This window comes from Lactuca sativa, chromosome 3 (genome assembly GCF_002870075.4).
Source record: "Lactuca sativa cultivar Salinas chromosome 3, Lsat_Salinas_v11, whole genome shotgun sequence".
In the NCBI taxonomy this organism is placed as follows: Eukaryota; Viridiplantae; Streptophyta; class Magnoliopsida; order Asterales; family Asteraceae; genus Lactuca; species Lactuca sativa.
The window spans coordinates 145659977-145681276 of record NC_056625.2 but is presented as its reverse complement, the minus strand read 5'-3'; the positions used below and the strand labels follow the sequence as shown (position 1 = coordinate 145681276).

The 21300-nt window shown below is 37.4% G+C and overlaps 1 protein-coding gene across 3 annotated transcripts; it reads left to right on the top strand.

The window, feature by feature from the left end:
• Positions 1-719: 719 nt before the first annotated feature.
• On the top strand, positions 720-21086 carry LOC111881379 (protein MHF2 homolog). 3 transcript variants are annotated; one of them, XM_023877781.2, is made up of 8 exons: positions 720-874; positions 5390-5440; positions 5532-5580; positions 5696-5736; positions 5965-6004; positions 6224-6277; positions 6401-6566; positions 20868-21086. In XM_023877781.2, the coding sequence occupies exons 1-7, from the start codon at positions 803-805 to the stop codon at positions 6496-6498; spliced, it is 405 nt and encodes a 134-aa protein (XP_023733549.1). In that variant the 5' UTR covers positions 720-802; the 3' UTR covers positions 6499-6566; positions 20868-21086. The 3 variants fall into 3 exon arrangements, with proteins under 3 accessions (XP_023733549.1, XP_023733543.1, XP_052625369.1); XM_023877775.3 differs by having other exon boundaries at positions 723-874; positions 6395-6566; XM_052769409.1 differs by lacking the exon at positions 720-874 and adding an exon at positions 1087-1110 and having other exon boundaries at positions 6395-6566.
• Positions 21087-21300: the final 214 nt, after the last annotated feature.

Here is a 21300-nt window from a genome sequence, read left to right as displayed (position 1 = left end):
ACCATAAGTGCATAATGTAAATACCTTAATTTATGCTAATCGAGTACAATCAATATATTTAAGAGAAATGAAATATATTTCCATATTAAATGGTGGTAAGTATAATATTTAATAAAATTAATAATATTTTAAGGTATTTGTTATCAAAATTCGTTATTTATATATATATATATATATATATATATATATATATATATATATATATATATATATATATATATATATATATATATATTGTATGAAAAATTTACAAAAATCACTAAATTTTCAAAAAAAAAATTGATTTTAACATTGTTTTTTTGTCTTAAATTGGACATTATTTTTATCAATTTGTTACAATTCCGACCAATTAACCGGTCAATCAGGTTATCAATTGACCTAATATGTTGATGTATCTGTTTTGACAAGTCAATTATTCGGTTAAGTGGTTAAAATTGTAACAAATTACTAAAATAATGTTCGATTTGAGATATAAAAATGCAGCCCCTCAAAATGGATTTTTATAAAAACATAATTATTTTTATTGAATTTTTTTTTTTTTTTTTAAATATTAGTTTGTTTTTGCATAGAAAGCTTGTACCTAGAGTTTTAGTACTTGTATTATTTAAAACTTAAAATTTAAGTAACAAATTATATCCATAATTAACGCATCCAATCCTTTTTTATGTTTTATGCATTTTTGATTTGTACATCAAGTTTTATAGCTTACAAAAAAATTAATAAAAATAAAATAAAAATTATAGTGTATACCTTCTAAAATCCAAGATTCATCGATATGCTTTAATGTTCTTCAAATGTGGTGATGAATAACTCGGAGGAAATCCATAAGCTCCATAAACGGAGACTTTCAATCAGAAGTTCCCCAACTTTGCAGGTTAGGGTTTTTTCGCGATCAGCTATTTAGTTTTGCTTACACGTATCACAAATCAGAAATTCGTACTTAAATTGTTTATATAGCGAATAACGATCGATCAACTTGATGCTGTTAACATTATTTGGTTTTCGTTAACAATTAGCGTCAACCATTGCGCTGGTTTACTTTTAGGGTTCGTAAAAAGGTTCAGTAAACTTACGGAAAAGAGCGCAATGGTTACATATGATTAAAATAATGTAAGTATGCGTTGTTGAAAGCTGTAACTTTTCTCATCCAAAATTGATACACTAATTCCTTTGCATGTTTGATTCGACATATCATATATTACATCTTCCATCTTTTTGTTTGCTTTTTGCGTTTGATAATCCTACATCTACTACACGAATTGAAGGAGATATGTACATTCTAACATTTATTAAACACCATTATCGCAGTTACATTACAGCGATTGAAATTTTGAAATAACAACTGATCTCTGCAACTGCAAGAGACATTCACAATGCACAATAGATATAACAACAATCAATTTCATTTTCCCTTACATCTATCTATACTTTTTTGGCATTATACGCTTATGGCATAGCAGTTTGATTGTGTATAGAATGACCAGCACCAGGGCTGTTTCCTGGTTTTGTAGGCCTAAAACCAGTTGCAGATTCTGAATTTGGATGATGAATTCCAGAATCTTTACTTTCTACTTCTTTTGATCTGAAATAAGGTCTGTTTTCAGTGAAAGAATGCCCTGCTCCTGGACTATTCCCTGGTGTTGTAGGCCTAAAGGCAGTAACATCTTTTAGTTTTCTTCCCTCAAACAATGGGATTAATCCATGGAAACTGATTATCAGAAGGAAAAAAACACAAGGGTATATCTGGAAATGTACCATGACTAACTAACTACACAAAAACAAGCTTTAAAAGTTAAAAACAGATTGTGAAAATGAGAAAGGGTTATGGAAGCAATATGGAATGTTATTCTACTCTTCTGGTATTTATAGTATCAGGTATTCAAGTTATTAAGGAAATGATATTAATGTAGAAAATTTAGGTCCTTTGATTAATTTCATTTTTTATGCAAATCTTTTAGTGAAGCCATTAGTGGTCTTGACTCTTGACTCCTTGAATGCTTACTAGCCATAGAATTTGCACTATTTTTAGGTGATGATTAAATGATTATGCAAAATCATTTATTTTAGAATGTTAGATGTGACTGATGCTTAGATTTTGTAAGTTATAATATCAAAGGAAGTAGCTTTATCAAATTGTCAATTATCACCACCACCAAATAGATTCTTAGTCCTTTCCACTGAGTCATTTTTATAAATTATAATTTTAGGTTTGATGGTTGAGAAAAGATGACAAAATTAAGTGAAATACAACTGTCTGTGTAATCTTTATATGTTCTTTTACATTGATTACCTTTGGAAAACAGTTTAAACATTGATTTGTTAGCTTGTGTTATGCATATAAATCTTTGTTGAAACTTGTTTAAGTCCTTGAAAGTTATTTCTACTACTTGTAGTGTTTCTTTTTCTTGTAAATTATCAATTAATATTCTATCATAAAATAGCAAAATGCGCTTTTCAATGAATGGCTTACACAGAGTCATAGTTTGACCAAATATCTTTTGAATTTGACCAACTATGATTAGTCTCAATCACTCCTATGTTTTTATATATGTCAACCTATCAATTTATTGACTTTTTTTTTCTTCATGTTTTGACTTCTATCTTGACTAGTGGAGTTGACTTCTACATCAAACAACAACTTTATACTCAACTCCCAAACCACAAATTTAGGGTGCGTTTGGTTGTAGAAAACTGTTTTTATTTTCTAAGAAAATGTTTTCAGAAAATAGAGTTGAGTTTTCGCTTTCAATTTTCAATGAAAATTTTAGAAAACGCGTTTTGGTTGAAACCGGGGGAGTTTTCATTTTCCATCTTGAAAATTTTGGAAAACTTTGGAAAACTATAAAAATCAATTTTCTAATTTACATACAATTTGGAAAACTAAAAATTTTCATTTTCTTGGAAAATTTTGGAAAACTGAACGAACCAAATGTATTTTCAAAATTTCCGTTTTTTTGGAAAACTAGGAAAATTTTCCACAACCAAAAACACCATTAACCAAACACACCATTAGTGGATCTTGATTTTCTTAAAATAAAACACGATTATTGATTTATCGCCAAATTTTTATATTTGGCCTTTCGGAAAAATTCATGGTCAAGGATATAAAGAAGCAATAATCGATTTTAAATTATAAAATTACTAATCAATCGTCGATGTGACCCTACCACTCTTAACATTAACAAAGCAAGTTGCAATTAGTTTACTAAAAAGAAGTCAAAACATAAAAAATGAATGCCGACATTTGTATTCATGGTGTAATTTAAAAAATTATATATTTTTTCCTTTTTAAGAAATTTCATAGTTGGCTCCATAACCTTTGGAAGCCTCACACTCTCACTACATTTATAACATTGGAAAAGTGGTTAATAGTTTAACAAGAGACAAACAGAATAAGATTCTTTATTATGCATTATGCTAGGCTGTAGTTTTAATTTTTAAACTTTAAACTTTTAATATTGTTTTTGAAAAATCATTGGATGAAAGTGACTTAATTTTGTGGGGTATGGTTTTATTATACTATATCTTTTTATCTTTTTTATATATAATAGAGTAAATTGCAAAAATGGTCCCTGTGGTATGCAAATTTTTGGGGTTTTAGTCCAAACAGTAACTTTTTTGGTTTCGTAGTCCTTTTGGAGTGGTTTGTATGTGAAAATGGTCCCTCCGAAAATTGAAATGACTATAATACCCTTGGGGTATTTATTTTTCATTTTTCTTTCATTATTCTTAAAATTTAATATTTATTTATTTATTTTAACAATTAAAAAAATAAAAAAGGTCCCACCTCTCTCTCTCTCTCTCTCTCTCTCTCTCTCTCTCTCTCTCTCTCTCTCTCCTGTTTTCTTCTTCGTTTAGCACCATACAGACACCCCTGATACTTGCTATTTTTGTCCCCATTTCTTCTTCATTAGACTGCCAAGACTCACACACCGGAGGTGGGTGGTCCTCCGATCGCTGGAAAACACGAAGATGAGAGAGAGGAGCTTATGCCTCCATCCCAACCTCCAACAGATCCATTCCCGTCGAAGCTCAACCCCCAAACACCCCATGTCCTTGCTCTCATTTTCTTCTCCTTCAATCTGATGAAGACGAGGTCCTATGCCTCCACTCGACTTCTGATTTTATCTAGTTCTTTCTCAAACAGGTGAGGGCCGAAGTCTTCCCTTCCCTTTTCGCCTTAGCCAGAAACGAACAGACAAGAGAAGGGCTGTCGGAAATCCAACAACCCCTCTTCTTCTTCATCGATTTCAGTCGCCGCCGAACCACCACTTTTGACCACTCTGTACGATATCCATTCCAATCAGATGAAGACGATGACTAGGGCAAAGATGATGGCTCGTCTGCGATCAATTATTCCCTCTTCGCAATCTGTTAAACCCCACCGGACCACCTCATTTTCTGATTTCGTTCGTACTTCTCCCTCCCGATCAGACGGAGATTGAACCTACGAGGGTCGTCGGAGGTCGACGCCTGCCCTTTTTCGTGATCTCTCAGCCTCACCGGAGAATCCTGATTTTCCTTCTGTCCGTTTGTTTCTTCATCGAAAACAGATCCTTACTAAGAAGCTCCATTAAATTGAGGACCCTAAATTGGAATCGGAGTATGCTCTGGTGAGGATGGAGAAGAAGATCCACTAATTTAATTTCAGTAAGAACACGACCATTGCAATAGAGAGAAAAAAAGAGTTAAGGGTAAACGAGTAAAGAAGAATAGGTTGGAGAAGATGAACTGGGAGGGTGCTTCGTATAGGAGAGAGAGAGAGAGAGAGAGAGAGAGAGAGGTGGGACCTTTTTTATTTTTTTAATTGTTAAAATAAATAAATAAATATTAAATTTTAAGAATAATGAAAGAAAAATGAAAAATAAATACCCCAAGGGTATTATAGTCATTTCAATTTTCGGAGGGACCATTTTCACATACAAACCACTCCAAAAGGACTACGAAACCAAAAAAGTTACTGTTTGGACTAAAACCCCAAAAATTTGCATACCACAGGGACCATTTTTGCAATTTACTCTATATAATAATACTTTCTACACTTTACTGCTGTGTAACTCGTTAATATACTTATACATACCTAATCTTGTTAGAAAACTTAAATACTAATGACAAAACCAATTTAATATATATATATATATATATATATATATATATATATATATATATATATATATATATATATATATATATATATATATATATATATATATATATATATATATATATATATATATATATATATATATATATATATATATATATATATATATATATAGTAATTGTGAAATAAGTGAAGAATAGTAAACTTTTGGTGATTTGAAATTGGCCACAATAGTTTGTCAAATTGATAAGTTTGGTCCCTCTAATTATTTCGTTCTTTCTTCAGATCGTATCGTTCATCCTTCGTTGTTCCACCATGGAGAACAATTTTGATCAGGTGAAATGAAACCCTAAACTTGTGTTTGATTTCTGTTTACGATATGTTTTTAGATAATACGTGAAGTTCGGTTTTATTGTGAAATTAACAGGATTTGATTTACGCAATTTTCAAAACGGTGTGGAGCAAAAAAGCAATCGGTTAGATTTCTATTACAATCGATCTACTTCCGATTGAGATTTTCTGCTTAAACTCTCAAATTCCGATACGATTTTTGTATTTACCGAAATACGTTTGTTTCCGTTTCCGTTTCAGAGCGGGAGAAGAACGTCGACGACGAGATTTCCAAGGGCGAGGTAGAACACATTTGATTATCATAACTTCAGCTCTCGAAAACATCTTCTGTTCAATTTTAGCGTCTAGATTGTGTGAAACGCTGTTATTTATCATGCTAAGTTTAATCGAAGTTGTTCCAAAACTTCGCCACTTTTGTGTGAACAATCGATTCTGTATTTTATGTTTCATGTGTCTTGATTTGCATAAATTAGCTCCGTTTCTTGAGTGTATATGATTTTGTTGTGCAGGAAGGAGCTGGAACATCCAAGAAAAACCGACCTACTTCTGGTAAGGATCCTTTTCAAGTTAAATTAATGGTGTTACTTTGAATTAGATACAAAATCCAGTACCACTTCTTCTTTCTGATAGTTTTAAGATAAAATTGTTCTTCTAGATTTCAAATGATTTATCTCCAATGTATTCTAACATGTTTTTTTTTTTTTTTTTTTTTCAATTTATTTTTGCTTGATTTCTACAAATCATGATTACAATCTACTCTTGTTGCAGCCAATTCAAATGCTGTGAAGCTGAGTTGTGAAAAACTTCGCCTCTTTGTTTCAGGTTAATCCACCTTGATTATAGCTACTGTTAGCATAAAGAAAACTGCATATGTATCCATTTGTGATGTATACTTATTTCCTGTGTAGTTTATAAAAAGTTTTTATTTTGTCAATGCAGAAGCAGTTCATAGAGCTGCTACTATTGCTGAAGCTGAAGGTGGAAATAAAATTGAAGCAACTCATCTGGAAAGGATACTTCCTCAATTACTTTTGGATTTCTAAGTTACTACAGCTTGACTGCTGTATTGTTTCTTTAACACTTTATGGAATAGTTTCAGACTTTCAATCAGGTAAGTTTTCTTGTTTATATCTTCTTGCAATTTATATCCTTTTAGATAAAAATAAAACTATAATTACATGACATTACATTAATACAAGATATAAAATGCTGAAATGAGTTTACAAATATATAACTATATAAGTTTCACTTGACCTAGTTGTGAATAGAATGCCCCGCCCCAGGGCTGTGGCCAGGTGTTGTTGGCCGGAAGTCTTGAGCACTTCGCGGTGGTGGTGGTGGTGGTGGTGGCTGAGACTCGACTGTAGTGTTAGTTGAGATAGGTTTTGTCTGTAGAGCTTCAATTGCATTAAGTTGGCTGATGTTGTTTTGTTTTAAGTTTCTTGCATCAAGATAGTGAATCTGAAGGGTTATGGTTAAAATGAGGATGAAAGTAACTAGGGTTAAGTTTTTTAGAGCCATGGAGTATGTGTGTGTGTGAAAAAATGAGTGTTAGATAGAGAAATAGGCAATTGATAAGAATGAAGATGCTTAAAATGCATGGTGTTTGTGATATTTATAGAGGTTGTATGCATGGTTAGTGTTCTTGTGAACCACAAAATTGTAGTGTATATATATATATATATATATATATATATATATATATATATATATATATATATATATATATATATATAGTAGTGGGATTTAGCAGAAAATTATTTTAAAAAAAAGTAATGTAGAAATAATTAAAATATTAAACAGACTTTTTGTGGTTTTTAAATTTTTATTTAAGTAAAATAAAAATCATAAATAATTTAAATATTGTTTTAAACTCGATGAATATACTTCTTGAGATTGAAAACATATAAGCTTGATTCTTGAAAGTGTTCTCTTGGTTATTTACTTTATTTTAAGGTTTTGGTTTAACTTTAGGTTTTTATTGGAAAAAGAAGGGGAAAAATGGAGAAGAGAAAGAGAAAATGGTCATTTTTCTGAAAAAAAAATAATCTTAATATGAAAGACTAAAGTACGGACAAAATAAAAATTGATTTGATGTTATTATTAAATGTTTGATGATAAAAAAAATAATTTAATCTTTTTTGGCTTTCTTTTTGTTATATCTTCACCTCCACTGACAATGACCACTGATCTGGTCAAACCAACCATTTAATAACTATGATTTATTTTATCATTAGTGATAAGTAATTTTTTAATATTTAAGGTACTTCCATTCAACATTTTATTTACTCTTTTTACTTTCAAAAATAAATAGCAATTACTATTGTTATAAGATGTATGATTTCTTAATAAACAATCTTTTTTCAGCCACTACAACTAACTTGAGGATAATTTATTTTAGTATCCAGTTAGTCTAATTAAATGGCCAGTCTCCTACTTGGTACTATTTTCTTATTTAACTAATATTTGGAAGAACCAAATTTAAATGAATTAAGACATTTGTAGTCTCTCTCAATTGATGCATCTTTGGTAATTCACTTGAATTTGTAAAATCTAAAGTTTAGGGTTAACCAATTTCAACTAAAATAAAATATAATAATAATAATAATAATAATAATAATAATAATAATAATAATAATAATAACACAACCAGAGGTATCTGTTACAAATCTAATATTTGATATTAGAGATTTTTATTTAATAAGTTACATTAGTTAGTCACATAATGAGCCGAAAACGAGTTCTGAAAATTTTCATTCAAACATAGGTTTTGAAGTAGTGTATAATCCGCTATATCAGACCTATCACTTCTTTTCTTCAAAACTCCACGTAGTTTAATTTCGACTTTTTCACTCCAAACTTTTTTAATTTTGATTATAATATTTTCAAGATCATTGGCAACCATTTATTCGGTTATCAATTAATAATCATCAATTATTAAAGATCACCGCAGTTTAGACGGTCTTTTAACATTGGAGTGTTGAAAATTGAATGTCCTTTAATAAACATCGGTTTTCATTTCCAACCATATTGGTAATGGCCAAGAAATGACTTATAGATCATGAAAATGTCATAATCTTTTCATCATTTATAGTGGAAAACAACTCATCGGTAAACCACACACCCACAATTCAAATCTCCAAGAACAGTAAGCAACCATTTCAAACATTTTGAAAACAAAAACATGAAGATGACATGGAATGGGCCCCTATCCAACAATTGACACGTGCCATTAAAAAGGTTTGGAGCGAAAAGGACGAAGGAACACTACATGGTTTGGGACTTCATTGGAGAAGGTTTAGTGAATCTTATGGCCGAATTCCAAGAGTCCAATGATATTCTTAAAGTGGGACTTCATTGGAGAAGGTTAGTGAATCTTATGGCCGAATTCCAAGAGCCCAATGGTATTCTTAAAGTGTGTGATCCCTATATTATTACGGTTATGCCTAAACTTAAAGTCCTAACTTTTATCAAAGACTATAAGTGAATTAGTCTAATCGGGGGCGGATGCAAAATTCTTGGCGAAATAGAAGCCAATGAAGAAGTTAGTGCTGCCATAAACCTAATGCGCCACTTACACGCAAACCAAATCTTGTTTTAGCATCAACAAGAAAGTCTCATGACAACGAATCGCAAGCTCTTTTGATGTCTACCTAAACACCGTCGATTTCTTCTTTATACCAGCCAACAATCTTGTTTATCATTAAAGGACCATATAAAACTTGACGCCCATTAATAAAAGTTGATTGTTCATTGCTAACCACTTCATTAATGATTGAAGAATGCCGATTTGACAAAAAAAAAATTGCGTTGGCACCCGATTAGAGTAACTGACCTATAGTTTTGATAAACACTGAGTCTTTAATTTTAGTATTATCGTGATAAAAGATGTCTTACGTCATTTGGAAATAACTTTGGACTTTTAAATTTGGGCCATAAGATTTAGTATATCATCTTTAAACAATTCCTTTTAATTTAATTCCCTTTAATTTATCACTACGATAGCCTACACAACCTTCTTTTTCTTCTCCTGTGCAAAAGGTTTATAAGGCGTATAATGTTCACCTTAAGCAATAGTGTGAATAGTAGTTCCATGGATCGTTTTTAGAAATAATTCATGAGATTCAGCTTAGGATACGAGGGTACGAAAGCTTGGAGCTAGTTTGAGAGCACGATAAGTAATGGAGAATGTTTCAAATGAAGCTCCAAGCCCACATAAGAACCAATGGTTTTTATCTGTATCATCAACATGACTGCCAATAGCGGCTAGTTGATCACATATGGATTTGAATTTTGCACCAAACTCTGAAATAAAGGATAATCCTTTTTGAAGTTGATGTAGGCTGTCCCGAAGAACATGTTGTCACACCCCCGAACCAGACGACGGAAACGTTCGAGGGCTTGCGTGACTTAAATTGAATATCATTACAATGAATTTACATGAATCATAACATAACCATCACCATGCATCAATACATCACAACTGACATTGTTCACATCAAGTACATTGTTTAAACATTACATATCCATAACATAAATTGTTTGATAGTTTTCCAAAAGCATAATTCCCTAACATACTTGGTATTACTCCTCAGCTTACGTGTTACCTGAGAATACAAGTTATTTTGAAAAACGTCAACATATAGAATGTTGGTGAGTTCATAAGCAGGTTTGATATGAAAATGTTTTGTGTAAATTGTAAAACCCAGAAAATCCGATATTTTCTGAAACGGCAATTGTTTAGATAAAGTGTGAAGATCCATAAATATATGCATGATGATTTCAAGACGTGTATAAATGAGAAGCTTTGTATTGAAATTACAAGTGAAAAATGTTGATCTCCCCCGGAAAACCCGATGTTTTCTGATAATGAAATATTATATAACTGTTCGAATTGTTATTCCATCACAACGAATGATTTTGATTTGCCTTGATTACACGTATAGTATTGGATTTATTTATGCGAGTCGTTATAACCATGAATGATAATGACTAGTTCGTTTGTCTTGGCACTCTAGTGAACGTCGGAATTGATCTTAAGATTTTGTCACCTAGACTGGCCGAGTCTAACTGTAGCGAACAGCTGAGGTGTGTGGGAGTCACCCCCGTATAGATCTATACAAAAACTCTCGCTCTCCCTTCAGGAATCTTTGATTATAACTACAGACTACGATCGACACACGTTGGTGCCGCCTGTTATTACTCACTTAATCCCAAATGAATTTGATTACTATTGATTATCGACCTGTATTTGTTTACTTGGATTGATGGTTAGATCATGATTTTTCACACATATTTATCAAATAAATTCAAGAAATCACACATATCATACAAAAACACATAGATCTACACATTTTACTTGTATTCTCCCCCATAAAACATATGAAAACCGAAAATAGAGGGGTATGAACTCACATTTTCTTGTGGATCTCGGTTTTGAAGAAGGAATGAAAGAAAATGGTGAGATTTTTTGGCCTAGCAAGCTTCTTGGAAGATCTTTGGCTCAGATGTGATCTAAAAAGCAATATCACGAATTTTTGTATGAGTTAAAGGAGATTTTTAAGGTAATCAAGAAGTTAAAGTATGGATCAAACAACAACTTACCAAGGATTAGTGATATTAAGAAAAGATCTCCTTGTAGCCCATTGTGAATCTCGAAATTTTGGAGGAAAGTGAAGGAGTTTTAGAGAGAGTTTTGAAGAAACTTTGAAATGGTGATGAGGTGTGTGTGTTTCGGCCGAATTAAGAGGAGGGGAGAGAAGAGAGTGTGAATTGAGTTGACATGCATGGAAGTATGGGATTTGTGCATGGGTTTCCAATGGACAAATATGAGGTGGCATATAAAAGTCAACTCTTTTCCCCTCATTTTTTGTAGTTGGGTCGAGAGAGGGAGAAGAAAGAAAGAATTTGGGCCTTTTTGTGCTTAAATCCATATTATGGCCCATTTTGATGATTTTTCGGCTGAATAGGTCTTTGGAGATGGTTCACGGCCCAAAATAAATTAAAGTATGAGTCTCATGGCCCACTTGGGCTAGTTAGATTTGTTATGACACAATAAGGACCATTAGGGATAAACTAGTCCATTTTAGATCTATTATGGTCCAAAATGTTAAGTTTCATGAATGTGGACCCAATTAGGGCCCATTTAAGAGTTCTAAGCCCAAAATAGTCAATTTGGAAGCTTATTGACCCATTAGGCCCAATAAAGAAATCCTAGTCCATGATGGACCTAAACCGGGATTTCTAGGGTTTCCAATTCTTTGTTGACTATTTGAAGTGTTGGTATAGAGTGTTTAATGAAATTTTGTTGTCATTGAATAAGCATCATACATGCTTTCAAGTTTTAATCACCATGTTATCATTGTTCAATGTTTACAAAGCATCAAAATTCCTAGTTGTGACATCATCCCCCCGTTAGAGGGAATTTCGTCCCGAAATTCTTTTTAAAGCTATATTTGAGAATGTGAGAACAGGTGAGGGTACTTCTGCTTCATCTGGTCTTCGTGTTCCCATGTGAATTCTGGTCCATGCTTCGCATTCCACCGAACTTTCACAATCGGAATGCGACTTTGCTTAGTACACTTCACCTCCCCGTCCATGATTTCGACTGGTTCTTCGACGAACATGAGATTCTCATTGATTTCGATTTCTTCAAGTGCAATGATGAGAGTTTCTTTGGATAAACACTTTTTCAAATTGGAAACATGGAACACGGGGTGTACACTGCTGAGCTCGGCGGGTAGCTGCAGTCTATAAGCCACTGGACCGATTCGGGAAAGAATCTCGAAGGGTCTAATGTATCGTGGGTTTAGTTTTCCCCGTTTCCCAAAACGAATCACCCTTTTCCAGGGAGAGACTTTTAACAACACCCGATCCCCGACTTGAAATTCCAAGGGCTTTTGCCGTTTATCAGCGTAGCTCTTCTGTCGGTCTCGTGATGCTTGTAGTCGGGCTCTGATCTGAATTATCTTCTCGGTCGTTTCACGTATGATTTCTGGTCCCGTTAATGCATTGCCTGGTGTCTGTCCTCTTGCTAGCTGAGTGTCACCTACCTTCGTCCAACACAACGGTGATCTGCATTTACGCCCATATAGTGCTTCGAAGGGAGCAACTTTGATGCTTGAGTGATAACTATTGTTGTATGAGAATTCAATTAAAGGCAAGTGGGTATCCCACGACTTTCCAAAGTTTATGATGCGAATATGAATTGTAAAAGAAACAAGAAATAGATGGAATGATGAAATGTGATGAATGAATGAAAGGAGAATGAACTCGTATTGATAATTCAATCCGAAGATTGCCCAGGGAATGATCCCTCTCTCACTGAAACAAATCTTCAGGAGCCAATACAATCATAACAACTAAAACATGACCTCATACTATCTTATTCTCTATATATTCTCTTCTCTACATAACTAACTAATGATAGTCTTTCCCCTTTTTACCCCTGGTCCCTTTCTAGAATACACCAATAACGGTTTAGGTGTGACATTTACTGTGGTCCTCTCGTCTCTATTTGCATCATTACTCCCTTCTTCAGAATGAGTCTTGTCCTCAAGACTCAACTCTGGAAACTGTCCCTGAATCATGATAGCATCTTCCCATGTAGCTTCTTCTTTCCCTTGTCCATCCCACTGAATCAGCCATTGCTCAAACTCAGCTTGTTGATCTTTGATTAGTCGGGTAGCCAAAACCCGTTTAGGCACTAAAATCTCATCTTGATTCAATTCCAATTCCGGAGGGAAGACAAAATCTGCTAGAGTTTGCACCGCTTTCTTGAGGAGAGACACGTGAAAAACAGGATGTACCTTTGAAGTCGGGGGTAACTGCAATTTGTACGCAACCGGACCCACTCTCTCAACGACCTGGAACGGACCAAAAAACTTGGCTGCCAGCTTGTGATGAATACGACGAGAAACCGATATTTGTCGATACGGTTTTAACTTCACGTCCACCCATTCTCCTACCGTGAAATGCACCTCTCTTCTTTTCTTATCCGCAGCTGTTTTCATCAACGCCTGAGCATGGGACAAGTGAGAACGCAGTTGCTTCAATGCCTCATCACGATCTTGTAATTCGATCGCAACTGCTGGCACACGAACTTCACCTGACTCAAATTGCACCACTGACGGTGGTTTACGACCATAGACCACTTCAAAAGGAGAAACACCCGTTGACCCATGAAACGTAGTGTTATACCAAAACTCCGCCCACGGAATCCATGAAGCCCAGGAACGAGGCTGATCGATAGCAAAACAACGTAAATATGCCTCCAAACAACGATTGATCACTTCAGTTTGCCCATCCGATTCCGGGTGATACGCTGAACTCATGTTCAATTGAGTTCCCTGTGATCGAAAAATCTCTTTCCAAAAATCACTTAAAGATAAAGGGTCCCGGTCACTTACAATGGACTTGGGAATGCCATGATGACGAATAACTTCACGCACAAACAACTCGGCCACCGATTTTGCGGAAAACGGATGTTTTAACAAAGAAAATGACTGTACTTCGATAGCCGATCAACCACCACCAGAATCGTATCAACGCCTTTGGATTTCGGAAGACCCGTGATGAAATCTATATAGAGATCCTCCCAAATAGCAGCTGGAATGTCCAAAGGTTGTAACAGACCCCCAGGCAATAGCGAACTAACTTTACAACGCTGACACACATCACATGCTCGCACAAACGCCTTTACACACCCAATCATACCGGGCCAATATAAATTGTTAGCCAAACGGCGATACGTACGGTAATACCCAGAATGCCCTCCCGAAGTAGACGTATGAAACTCTTGTAACAGTGCTGGAATAAATTTAGAAGCCCGAGAAATAACCAATCTGTTCTTATAATAAAGAATTCCTTGTTTAACTGTGTACCCCACCGGATGAGGTGAATTATGCTCACATGCCACAATGAGTTTTTGTATTTCCGGATCAAGTCGTGCCTCTTGCACTAACTGTGCCCCTTGTACCCAAACGGGAGAAGGGATCCCTTGATTGAATTTGCCTTCCTCTTCGTGACGTGACAACGCATCGGCAGCTCTATTTTCCCTTCCTGGCTTATAACAAATATCGAAATTGAATCCCAAAAGCTTGGCCACCCAGTTTTGTTGATCCGGAGTAGTAATGCGCTGGTGGAGAAGAAATTTAAGACTTTTTTGGTCGGTGTACACTATAAACTTTGTGCCCAATAGATACGAACGCCAATGCTGCACCGCTAAGACCAATGCCATAATCTCACGTTCATAAGCAGACTTAGAAAGATTCCGATCACTGAGAACTTTGCTAAAATAAGCAATAGGTCGATTGTTTTGCATAAGAACTGCACCAATTCCCCTTCCCGAAGCGTCACATTCAATGACAAACGGAATCGAAAAATTGGGGAGAGCCAAAACAGGGGCAGAAACTAAAGCTTGTTTGAGTTGCTCAAATGCCTGCTGAGCCTCCTTGGTCCAACAAAAAGCATCTTTCTTGGTAAGGTCTGTTAATGGTCGAGCAATACTACCGTAATCTTTGACAAATTTACGGTAATACCCCGTGAGTCCAAGAAAACCTCTAAGAGCCTTGATATTTTTGGGAGCCGGCCACCCAAGCACTGCCTCCACTTTACTTGGATCCATAGCAACTCCTGTACCATTAATGATGTGGCCCAAGTAATCCACAACGGTTTGAGCAAAATGACACTTCTTTTGATTGGCTACAAACTGATGTTGTTGTAATAAACGAAAAACCAACTCCAAATCAGCGAGATGAGCCTCCCACGTGGCACTGTATACCAGAATATCGTCAAAGAAAATTACTACCTTCTTCCGCAAGAGGGATCTAAAAACATCATTCATAACGGCTTGGAATGTAGAAGGAGCATTCATCAACCCAAAAGGCATAACCAAGTATTCATAATGACCCTCATGTGTGCGAAATGCCGTTTTTTCAATGCTGTCCGGATGCATACGAATTTGGTTGTAGCCAGATTTCAGATCCAATTTAGAAAAAAAATTTGCACCCTGTAATTCATCAAGTAACTCTTCGACTACCGGAATAGGAAACTTGTCGGGGATAGTGGCTTTGTTCAAAGCTCTGTAATCAACACACATTCTCCAAGATGCATCTGTTTTACGAACCAAGATCACTGGGCTAGAATAAGCGCTCTTACTTGGATGAATCATTCCTAAGGACAACAATTCCTTCACTTGATTTTCAATCTCTGTTTTGTGTAAGTGGGGATAACGATACGGACGAACACAAATTGGGTCCTGATTTTGTATCAAATTGATACAATGATCATGTGTAACGTACATTGCTTCCATTGTTGGCAACGTACATTGCTTCCATTGTTGTACGGGGTCGCTGCAAACAAACCCAACGACGAACATCATCCTGGAGCCCCGCCACAAAATACCCGATAGCTTGTCTTTTCGGTAGCTTGGGAACAAGAGAGAGCAAATACTCGAAATCATCAATATATTCCAGAATGGAATCAGATTGTTGAATTTGAGCCAGCTGGATATAAGGGTTTTGAACTTCTAATCCACTGAAACGTTGCAGAAGTTCCTCTTGGAACTGTTCCCAGGAAAGTGACAAATGAAGTTGAAGAACAATGGTAAACCAATGTTGAGCAACACCCACCATACTCAGTTGAGCTAATCGTAAACGAAATTGGGGATGCGTACCATTGATGTCGAAGAAGAGATTGGCCTTCTGGATCCATCCTTGAGGATCGAACCCATTGAACTCTGGAAGCTTAATTTTCTTCACCGACCAAGGTAACCCAGATGATTGCTGCTCAGACTGTGGAGGAAGACGGGAATCACCACCGGAAGGGAACAAAGGCTCTCTTGTAGGCGGTGGTGGAGATGGAAAGACTAGACCAAATCCAGATCCAGTTTCAACGAATCGCTCCGAAACCGGCGTCTTCTCAAATTTGGCCATCCACGTCAACATTTGCTTACGAAACGCGATGTTCTCCTGTTGTTCTTTCTGAAAATTGGTGTTCAAAGTTTCCATATTCACCTTCATCTCTCCCATGTCTATCTGAAGTTGAGAAAGAGTTGCATCATGATCATCCAAACGTTGAGAGGTAGAACGAGTCCCAACCATGGATTCCCCGGCAGCAGGTCAGGGGCAGGTCGGACCAATGATGCGAATATGAAGTGTAAAAGAAACAAGAAATAGATGGAATGATGAAATGTGATGAATGAATGAAAGGAGAATGAACTTGTATTGATAATTCAATCCGAAGATTGCCCAGGGAATGATCCCTCTCTCACTGAAACAAATCTTCAGGAGCCAATACAATCATAACAACTAAAACATGACCTCATACTGTCTTATTCTCTCTATATATATTCTCTTCTCTACATAACTAACTAATGATAGTGTTTCCCCTTTTTACCCCTGGTCCCTTTCTAGAATACACCAATAACGGTTTAGGTGTGACATTTACTGTGGTCCTCTCTTCTCTATTTGCATCAGTTTATCACACATGCGCGAAGCATGTCTTCAAGGGTTTGAATGGTTCGCTCACTTTGACCATCCGTTTGTGGATGATAAGCAGTGCTCATGTCTAGATGTGTTCCCATAGCCGTTTTAAGTGATTGCCAAAAACACGAAGTGAATCTACTATCTCGGTCGGAGATGATAGATATTGGCACTCCATGAAGCCTCACCACTTCTTTGATGTATATCCTGGTCCATCTCTCCATCTTGTAGGATTCTTTAATTGGCAGGAAATGAACGGATTTCGTCAACCTGTCAACTATTACCCATATGGTATCCAAACCATCAGTTGTCTTGGGTACTTTAGTCACAAAGTCCATAGTAATCTTTTCCCATTTCCACTTGGGAATTACTGGTTGCTGTAATAATCCTGAGGGCTTCTGATATTCCACCTTCACTTTAGCGCAAGTAAGGCATTTGCTAACATAGGTGGCAATCTCTGCCTTCATGTTGGGCCACCAATAATGTTGCTTGATATCCAAGTACATTTTATCAGAACCTGGATGGATGGAGTATCGTGTCTTGTGGGCTTCATTCATGAACAATTCTCATGGACCAGCCGAATCTTAACATGAGGCAGCGTCGATGGTTAGATGTGGTAAATGATTACGATTGTGAGATCCTTTATCACCCGGGGAAGGCCAACGTAGTGGCCGACGCCCTGAGCCGCAAGGCAGCAGCGGCCCCGATCAGGGATATATGTCTGAGGATGAAAGTGATTACTCCATTGTTGGAGCAGATCAGGGAGGCGCAAGTCGAGGGCCTCAAGGAGGAGAGGCAGAAGTGTGAGAGGATCGTGGGCCGAGTAGCTTCTTTTGATTATGATAGTCGGGGATTGTGGACCCTTCATGGGAGGGTTTGGGTACCGTACTGGGGCGGAGTACGACAGATGTTGATGGACGAGGCCCATAAGTCTCGATTTTCCATCCACCCAAGGGCGACGAAGATGTACAAAGATCTTCGACCCGATTATTGGTGGCCCTGAATGAAGCGGGACGTAGCCTGGTACGTGGAAATGTGCCTGACATGTAGGAAGGTCAAGGCGGCCTGACATGTAGGAAGGTCAAGGCGGAGCATCAGAGACCCCACGGCAAGATGCAGCCGTTAGACATTCCTGTGTGGAAATGGGAGGATATCACCATGGACTTCATCACAAAGCTTCCCAAGACCGCACAGGGAGTTGATTCGATTTGGGTCATAGTAGATCGGCTGACTAAGAGCACGCATTTCATACTGATCCAGGAGAGTATATCGGTTGAGAAGCTAGCTGATATTTATGTGCACGAGGTAGTAGCACGGAATGGAGTGCTTGTATCAGTAGTATCAGATCGAGACGTCCGTTTCACTTCCAGGTTTTGGAAGCGGTTTCATGACGAGATGGGGGCTCGTCTCCATTTCAGTACCGCTTTCCACCCCCAGACGGACGGGCAGAGCGAGAGGACGATTCAGACTCTTGAGGACATGCTTCGGGCATGTGTCCTACATTTCGGTGGCAGTTGGGATATGTATCTTCCGTTAGCGGAATTTTCGTATAACAACAGTTATCACGCTAACATTGACCGCCCTCCTTTCGAGATGCTCTACGGGAGGAAGTGTAGGGCCCCGATTTGTTGGGGTGAGGTCGGTCAGCGAGTCATCGGGAGCACTGAACGGGTGCTCAAGACCACAAAGTTGATCCAACAGGTTCGTAGTAGACTGCAGACTGCGCAGAGTCGGCAAAAGACTTACGCCGACAGGAGGTGTTCGGACTTGGAGTTTCAGGTGGGCGACATGGTCCTCCTGAAGGTATCACCCTGGAAAGGTGTTATCAGGTTTCGGAAGAGGGGCAAGCTAGACCCCAGATTCATTGGTCTGTTTAGGGTTTTGGCCCGGGTGGGCCGGGTTGCTTATCGGTTGTATCTTCCGGCAGAGCTTAGCCAGATCCATAACACTTTCCATGTTTCACAGTTGATGAAGTGTTTGGTGGACGAGTCAGCAGTTGTACCCTTAGAGGATATTCAGGTTGATAGTAGCCTGAATTATATCGAGAGACCAGTTGCAATCTTAGATCGGAAGGCGAAGACCATGAGGAACAAGGTGGTTCAGTTGGTGAAGGTGCAGTGGCAGCACCGAAAGGGTTCAGAGTGGACGTGGGAGACCGAGGGGGAGATGAGGGAGCATCATCCGAAGTTATTTTCAGATACAGTAGCAGTAACAGACTTCGAGGACGAAGTCTAAGATAAGTGGGGGAGAGTTCTAACGCCCCATTTCTGATATGTGATTTAAATAAAGTATTTTCATTTCTTAAGGGGTACTCGACGAATCTGTGACCCGACTCGTCGAGTAGAGACGGGATGATCACACAATTTGAGTCGGCTACTCGACGAGTCCATACGCTGGGACTTGGCGAGTCTGACTGTCTGGATGAAGCCCTAATTTTAAGGGTTTGCACCCTATTTAAACGCATTTATGCGCCCCAACCTCGCCTCTATCACCCTCAGAACATTTCCCCTGTAAACCCTAGCCCCATTGTTGAGTTTGAATGTGTTTGTGCTAGCTTGGAAGCTTTGGGAAGAAAAGGAAGGAAAGAAGGTCCATAGAAGAGGAGGGGGATCTAGGAGTTAGCTTCCATCTGTTTCTCATTCAGGTAATGAAGTTATAACCTTATGTGTTCCTCCATTAAAACCTCCTTTATGCTTGTTATGCCTTCTTTGGAGCCTTTTATGATTCAAAACTTGAGATATGGACTCTCCTTTGGATGGAAACCTTAGATCTGGACGTTATTGAACCCCATATGCTCATTGTAACCACCTTTATGCAATCTTGGCCTTGTTCCAAACCCTAAGTGCTTAGTATGTGTTGATTTTGGGTATTTTAGCTTCATACTCTTGTGCATGTACGTAAAGTTGGAAACTTTACGTGTAAAACTAGTCCTAGAAGCTCAGATCTATGATTTGGAGGCACTGGAATCGATTAGAATCGACTGTGTAGTAATAGCATGCGCATGACTCGGCGAGTTGTTCTTCAGACTCGGCGAGTCACAGACTGGAAGTGTTCATATGTTGAAGAAGAACTCGACAAGTTGTTTATACAACTCGGCGAGTCGGATGAAGTTAGACTTGAGGTTAGCATCGAAGAAGAACTCGTCGAGTCTTTGCCAAACTCGACGAGTAGAAGCGGGAAGAGGACTAGAATGGAAGACAGGGACTCGGCGAGTTGACTTTGTCCAGGGAGTTGACTTTGATCAGGAGTAAAATAGTCATTTTACCTTCAGATTAGTTATCAGTATTTGATTGAGTGTGTTTATGGGAATTGTAGCCGGGGAGATACCGGAGCAGCAGTAGAGAGTTCCCGAGTAGATTTTTAGCAGCCAACTTTTGAGGTGAGTTTCCTTCCAGTAGGAACGGGTCTATGACCACAATATCGGCCCGTTTAGTTAGCAGTAGTACCGGACTTCGGCCCGATGCAGTAGTTTAGTGTGCTTGACGTCTTTGTGATTCAAGCATGCCCTTGTGTTATGTGTTCCGGACTTCGGCCTGATGCAGTATACAATATATGTGTTTATGCTAGTTACTATGTGTTTATGCTATGTTATGTTCAGTCAGTTCCGGACTTCGGTCCGATGCAGGGGACAAGGTCCCAGTCAGTTCCGGACTTCGGTCCGATGCAGTTAGTTACAGACTTCGGTCCGATGCAGGGGACAAAGTCTCAGTTAGTTTCAGACTTCGGTCCGATGCAGTTTTCGGACTTCGGTCCCATGTAGAGGGCAAGACCCTGGTTAGTTTCCGGACTTCGGTCCGATGCAGTTTCCGGACCTTGGTCTAATGCAGTAGGCAAGACCCAGTATGTGCTTTATATGTTATTGTATGGTATGTGGTAGTTTGGGGGAGCTCACTAAGCTTTGTGCTTACAGTTTTCAGTTTTGGTTTCAGGTAATTACGCTAGCAAATGGAAGAGCTCGGGATGATGGCATCGCACACACCATAACCTCAGTTTTATCCTGGGAGTTTTATTTGGATTATGTTATGATTGATACAGTTTTTGTTTGGACACAGTTACTATGACATTTGAGTTACTCATTGCATGGTTTTTATTGTTTATGTTATCCGATGATGCGATTTTTAGTAATATTAAAACAAAATTTTTGGGTCGTTCGTTACACGCACAAAGCGAGGCATCATGTTTTATTAGGGTTTAACCCTAATAGTATACTATATACGATTACAGAAACGAAAATTCCACTATGTAAAGTTTGATCCTAATCACTAAGATTACAAATCAGATATCTATTCTATAATTTTAGAGTATATCTACATAATATACAAACTATTAGTCTAATATACAAAATGATCACTAAGATCATGA

Bases quoted from the DNA above. Each gene is read 5' to 3' on its own strand.
- LOC111881379 (XM_023877775.3), top strand. From the start codon at position 803: ATGAATAACTCGGAGGAAATCCATAAGCTCCATAAACGGAGACTTTCA. The intron at 5,581-5,695 runs GTTAGATTTCTA...TTTCCGTTTCAG, and splicing joins GTGGAGCAAAAAAGCAATCG to AGCGGGAGAAGAACGTCGAC. The intron at 6,005-6,223 runs GTAAGGATCCTT...CTCTTGTTGCAG, and splicing joins GAAAAACCGACCTACTTCTG to CCAATTCAAATGCTGTGAAG.